The sequence below is a fragment of the Parasteatoda tepidariorum genome, chromosome 1 (genome assembly GCF_982258835.1).
Source record: "Parasteatoda tepidariorum strain Cologne lab strain chromosome 1, Ptep-v5.0, whole genome shotgun sequence".
NCBI classification, from domain to species: Eukaryota; Metazoa; Arthropoda; class Arachnida; order Araneae; family Theridiidae; genus Parasteatoda; species Parasteatoda tepidariorum.
Window position 1 is genome coordinate 81,064,483 of NC_141755.1, and position 7,052 is coordinate 81,071,534.

At 28.4% G+C, this 7,052-nt stretch overlaps 1 protein-coding gene across 7 annotated transcripts in view; it reads left to right on the forward strand.

Annotated features, from left to right (window-relative positions):
- LOC107442404 (acyl-coenzyme A diphosphatase NUDT19) overlaps window positions 1-4,347 on the forward strand; it is a 40,535-nt gene extending 36,188 nt beyond the window's left edge. For all 7 annotated transcript variants that reach the window (XM_071179559.2, XM_071179560.2, XM_087167523.1 and 4 more), the window contains one exon: window positions 4,016-4,347. In XM_071179559.2, coding sequence (XP_071035660.1) covers window positions 4,016-4,236 — 221 coding nt within the window. In that variant the 3' untranslated portion in view covers window positions 4,237-4,347. The remainder of the gene's footprint in view (window positions 1-4,015) is intronic.
- Window positions 4,348-7,052: the final 2,705 nt, after the last annotated feature.

Below are 7,052 nucleotides of genomic sequence, written 5' to 3' on the forward strand. Positions count from 1 at the left end.
TCTCTGGTGAAAATTGTAATTCAGTTAAATTTTTTATAACATTGTCTTGTAAAGTGTTAGAACCTATTTAGTAATTATTCAGAACTATCTGTTATAATTGGTTAAAGGTGAATTATGTTTTATTATAAAAATGTTAATTATGCTTTTAAGCATTTTATATCAATGCCAGAATTTAAGGGAGGTGTTCTCATAAATAATAACTACTCATATCAATTTCCTTAAGGGACTCATTTTATTATTGTTTCTCATTAAGAACTCTGCTCTGATATCATTGTCATATACTCGCAAACCTTTACTTTACATGCTAGGCAATGCTGCAATAATAGCGTTTGTGGCTAGGCATGGTCAGGGGATAGATCACTGCTGTTGACTGAGTTTTATCTCCATAGATGATATTTTAGTCTTCCCTCGGCTAGTATAAGGTGCAGAGGTGATTGTGCTCCTGAAAAATCCGGATTTTTCCCTAACTGCGCTCCGGAAGTTTCCGGAAATCTTAGGTGCAGAAGTTTTAAGAAATCATCGATCTCACATATGTATAAAAATTCTTGAATATTTTATTTAAAAATATTCGAACTGGGCCATGGCACAGTATAGATCAAGATGGCAAAAACTTATTGGGATGACCTTGGCCTGTCATAGGCTGTAGTGCCCAAGAGGAACTAGAATTTATACTTGGCATCTTTCATTTGTAAATATTCTTTCTGGTGGAATAATAAATGTGATGAGAGATAAAAATAAACTTATACATAATTATTCATTTAAATTGTGCTGTATATAATTTATTTAGAATTCAATGTTTTGAAAATATCAATGATTTAAATTTATAAAGACATTATTCGTCTTTAATGATTTTACTCAAGAAATTTTTCGGATTCACCCCTGAAGGTGTAACCTGGCTTGGGGCTGATGGGTAAATTGAAGCCCAATTTATTGTAAAAATTTAATATCCTTTCACAATCAAAGAAATATTTAGTTATTATTGTTAATAAATAACTAATGTTAAGCTAGTAACAAAACATTAGTTAATTTGGGCAATATTTTATTAATAAAATAAATTTAAGACTAGACTATTCATATGTGCACACTAAAGATAAAGCAAATAAGTATAAAAATAGTTTTTTAAATGAATAGAGCTGAAGTTTGAAATAAATGCAATAGTACAATGCAATGTAATCATTTTGTAATTCATAAAAAAATTGTGCCTTAATATTAGCATCAAAAGAAGTAGATTTTATTACTCCTAGCTCTATAGATAAAAATGCCTCTCCTTTAACATATTTGATTGTAAATCTTTTTAGACAAATTTTAGTTTTGAAAAAAATTTTTCCAATTCACATTTTATTACAGACATCACAAAATGTATCTTCATATTGGTCTATGCATTAAGGAATGCATCAATAAAGTCATTTTCAAGCATGTATTTATTAATTTTGAGACAATTTTCTTCAAAAATATGTTTATTGAAATCGTTAAAATAAACCATTTTGAACTCTAAGTTTTAATTAAGATCTTCAATCTTCATGATAAATTGTGATGTAGTTTTTCATGGAAAATCCCTGAAAACGAATCTCAATCAATGAAAACTATAATCAAAATTATAACAAACTTATAGGGGAAGCAAGGTAAGACCAGATAGATAAGATTCGAAGACTTGTTGGAGCTAAACTGTTTGACCAAGAAACTGTCAGTTTTAATCAAAATATTCACTGTTTAGTTATATATAATATATAATACCTGAAAAGTCATAATTGTGCTACATTTTTTATAAATGATTTTTTTCTAGAAAAACCCTTACATCCATGTTCCTTGTTCTTAACATTCTGTATTATATTAGAATTTGAGTACTTGTGACTTAATACTTCTTAATTTTTTAAAATTGTGGCTTTAATCAATAGAAATAGAGTAGTGACAAATCAAATTTAGTAATTTTGGCGTTTGATAAGTAATGAAAAGGAAACAAAGTCATGAAATATAATGGGGACAAATTCATGTTTGTGAAAAGTGTTTTAAGTAAAACTAGCTAGCGTTAGAGTAAAAGGAAAGTGAAAACCATTAAAGTCTCTCATGGTTAGCCCAAATGGCAGTAGAATGATTTCTCTCTGCTAGTATATGTATTTTGCATGAGTACTGTGATTTCTAGTGGCAAAGGGAGGTATAAAGTTCAGCCATGGCATCTGGATTTGGTAGCATCCATTCAAAAGAACACTCTCTTTAGTTTTGATTTTTTTAAAACACTGCCATTAGTTTAATTTTTTTATTTTTATGATTTCAGTATCAATATATGTAAGATAGCTTGATATTTTAGATTTAATACCCAACATTTTCAGTATACTCACTAATTTTGCAGATTGTTGATGAACATCTTGCTATTTTGAAGTTGAAAATAGGTAGGAAAAAGAGTTTAATGGAAGGAAAATTTTTTTTTTCCTATTATTTCATAATTTAGTTTTAGATGTCTTATTCTTATGCTACTCTTCGTTTTTTTTTTTTTTTTTTTTTTTTTTTTTACATTCTCTCTCTTGCCATTTTTATACTTATTTATTACGCAGAAAAGTTTTTTAAAAATGTGCAAGCAAGTTGACTAGAAAGTTAAAATAAAGGGTGTTCTATCCCCCCCCCCAAAAAAAAAATCAACTTTTCACTTTCTCCTTTGTTTAAACTACAATTTTTCAGTTTGTACGAAAGATTTTAATTACAGGGTGCTTATTACAGGTTACAAAAATAAGCACTTTACAAAAAGTGCTTATTTTTAATTTACGTTTTTAAAAGCCCTTAAAGGTGCTTTTTTTATTCAGAGTTTGTAAAAAGTGCTTATTTAAAAAGAGACTTTTTCTTTGCCATGTTGATTGTCATTTTAAATTACAAAAAATGCATGATTTTCACAATTTTCACTGCAATATTTATCAAAAACTAGTTATTTTATCATGATTATGTAAAGTTTTTGAAAATGTTTTTGAATTTTCTTGATTTTATGTTTAAAAAATTAAGAACTTAACGATAGAAATTTTTTTATTTTTTATTGCTGCACAGATCCTAATTATAATTTTTTTTTGGAAAGTAATTAAAAATATTTTTTGAGAGCTTAAAAGGTGCTTATTTTTTGTTGAAAAATCTGGCTACGCACCCTGAATTAAGTTTCCTTATATCCATATTCAACATCATAATGATTACCAAAGTGAAATGAAATTAGTCTAGAAGCTTCACATTCCATCAAAATTGTCTGTGTTTTCGTATCGCCCGCTTAATGATGCAGCGCAAAGAGCACTTGCCTTATTTTTTTTGTTAAGTTCTGAAAATCTCTCTGATATTATGTCTGAATTCCAGTATTCAGTTCAAATTAGAATTTTATTTCACAAATTCTTTTTACAAAGTATACTCAGGTTTTATGGATCGATAACTTATTCCTGGAATATTCTTGAAAAGACAGACAGTTGTCATCAATATTAAGCTTTATAAATATACCAAATCCGATTGCATAATCGAGTGCAAAAGCACCACAACAGACATTTCTCTGTCTGTAAAGCAAACTGAAAGTATAATGAACAGATCTGGTCTAGTTTAAGTTTGCAGCGAATAACAGTGCTCACTTTAAAAGTGGATTGTTTAGAAGTAATTTCTAAAAGAAAGTGCAATATTTCATTGGTTTAGATAACTTTTGTTTATTTCATCTGAATCATAAACCTGAGCAGCTTTCATAAAGTTTAATGCTGGTTGACTAAACTTTTATCACAAATAGGCTAAGTAAAAGAAGACATTTTGCTGAAAAATTGAAAATCTGCTCGTATTCAGCGAATATGCATACATTTCCGAATCTTGCACATCTTTGCGCAATTTATAGGGTCCTAATTATGATGCAAATCTCTACTGTACTTATTTTTTTCATGTTATTTCATTACTTAAGCATTTTTGTGATTTTCAGTATCGCCATGGTATTTTTTCTTCTTTTTTTACTGCAATTGTTATTGTCTGTTTTCTTAAAATTCAGCATCAACTTAATGTATCAAAATTTTTTTAGGAGATGATTTATATCCAACTGACCCAGATTTTGAAGGCATAAGAAAACCAATTGAATTTGAAAATGGTTTGGAAGCTTTGAGGGCAAAGTCTAAAAATCTTCACCGCATGGAAATTCGTGGTCCACAATGCACTATGTATTGCAATGTTACCCCTTCTTGTGGACATTTGCAACCCCTTACCTTTAAATCTTCACAGCCTATCGTCCAATCTTTCTTGTGAAATTAACCACTTTATCAGTTAAATGTATATTTTGTATAAATATATCTTTTTTTTATACTCATGTTTGTATATGTTATTTATAAAAAGTAAATAAAAATTAGTGTAAGTGCACGACAATTGTTTCTTATATGTTAATAGCTAAAATTATTTGTATATTTGCTTTTAATTCTGTAAATTTCTTATAGGGCTGTTTATTTTATAGTTTTATTAGTTTAAATGATATTAATATTTAAGGGAAATTTGTATTTGGTTGTTCAGCTTATTTTAAAAAAATAATCTTTTACTAATTAACTTTTAAAATGAATTAACTGTTTTATTTGGTTTTGTTACTTAATATTTTTTATGTAGTTTTAGGCAAGCTGTGTCAATTTATCGAATTTCTTACGTGCCATAAATCATTTTAGGCTGAAATTCTTCCCTGAAAAAATGGCGAAATTGCTTTAAAACTAAGGATTCTAACGTAGGTGTTAAAGCTTTCTGGAAAATTCGTAAAACTTACAGAAAAAAATATTTTCAATAGGGTGCACATAAAAATTATTATTTGTTATTTATTCATTTATTTTTGTTTGTATTGAAAAATTAATATCGATTTAACTCTGCATGCATTATATGTTATAAGCGATTATTAATGTGGCAATTTATTGAAAAAACAATTACTAACCAATTAGGTGAAGACTTTGCTTACTGTTCTACACAGAAAAGTTAACATGTTCAATGACTTTTTTTTTAATTTCCTTTTCAAAATTCAAATTTGAAACTTTTTTTTAAATTTATAATAAATTTTGACATTTTTTTCTTTGGTTTGAAAATTTATCTCAAAATTTTCCTTTTGAAGATTTGTAAGTTGGATTTGTCTTTATTTTTAAAGTTTCACTGTGACACGTAACTGTGGGTCTGATAACTGTTTTATAGATCTTCAACTTGATTTCCTTCGTAAGAAGTTTGCTCTTGAATAAGTATTGGTAACAAATATCTATTTACTTTTAAAGTAAAAACATTTATTTCTTTTTTGTATCTTGGAGTTATATTCTTCTGGAATATTGTAGTACCATCGATAATTGAACCAAAGTAGGTGGAATTGGAAACTTTTGCAAGCATTTTATTTTATAATCAACGTTAATCAGCCAAGCCAATTCTGAGTTTACGACTATTAATGTTCAACTCTGTAGCAAACTAACCCTCATTGAAGAGTTTTTGATGGAACTAACCCACATATTAATTGCATGGAGAGGAATTCTATGAAAAGCTTCCCATGGTTAGCCCAATGGCAAGAGGATTCTAACCCATGATCCGTCTACCTCTGAGGATATTATATGTCAGTACTGTGGTCAATACAAGCTGACAGCAGAACTCATATCAGCCATCCACCACTGGGATATGAACCTGGGGAACCTTATTGGGAGATACAGGCTTTATCTCTATAATCAATTGTCAAACTTATAGTTATTTACCACAAGCACTAATGAAATAGTGTTAGATTTTTGGTAATTAATTACTAGATCTATTTTATTTGTTGCGTTTCTAAAATAGGTAGTAATGGAATTTTAAGCAGTTCTATTTGTACTCAAAATGACAATATCATCAGCAACAGTACAAAGTTGAATGGTCTTTGTGATGATAGAGCCAAATATCAGACACAAATATTGCATAATCTGTTTTCAAGTATTTTGTATACGAACAGGGGCATAATCAGGATTTGCTTTCAGGGGGAAAGGAGGATCAGATTATTCAGATATTTTCCTCAAAAGTTTAGGGGTGAAAATACTATTCCCGATCATATTGAATAATTTTAGGATTATTTTGTATTTGTCAAAGTTTACCTATTTAGAAAATAAAAGCCTCATATTTCATTGGATATGTTTAAGCAAAATGAATATTTTTAAGAAGTCATGATAATATCTTACAATATATTAACTTTTCAGCATGAAATTTGTAGTGTGTTTTGTAAACATTTTCTTGTGTTAACATTCTCTTTGGCAAAATCAATGTATTTCGATTTTCGTAGATTGAGGTCAGGTGAATAAGCATGTTTAGTTGTTATGAAATTCATAAAACTTTTATCGAAATTACAATTTTAGTAGAATCTTGTGTCCTTACGTGATAAACACGAGTATGGCATACGACATTAGCTCAAGATTAGAAGCTAACGTGTTAAAGTGTACTGTTTCTTAAATTTGTCCAGCTGTGTAAATATTGCTTTCAGATGTGTAAATATTGCTTTTAATTTCTTTAAAAGCAATATTTACACATCTTTTTTTTTTTTTTTTTTGAAAAATATTAATTTAGTTCATGTCAGTACAGTGCCGATGAAAAGTCTTTAAACTTGTAGCTGTGTTTATCTTGTCAAGATTTTATTTGCCGGCTCTCTAATAGAAAGCCTAACAAAAAAATTAAATGTGCAATTTAAATACTTAGTGTGAACAAAGCAAGATATATTTTAGTTTAAAAAAAAGTGGTTTGCAGGTTTTACAACTGTGCAGTACAAATACTTGGTAATTATTTCCTTAATTTGGCTGAGTTATATAGCTATAATACATGAGCAGTTTTAAAAAAAGTCTTAGTGACTAAGGCATAGTCATTTATTTGAAAAGTATCGCATCTATTAAATTAATCCATACAAAATAAGTATTTGTGACTGTGAAGCAATTAAAATCTAATTTTTTAAATATTTTATGTCTTTGGAGAAAATTAGTTTCATATAATTAGAGTTACATGAAACCAACAAGTAGTATTAGCTATGGACGAAGCCTTCTAGTACGGACAGGAAATATGAAAAAATGATAAGTAAAAAAAAGCACTTCCGAGGAAACTAGTAT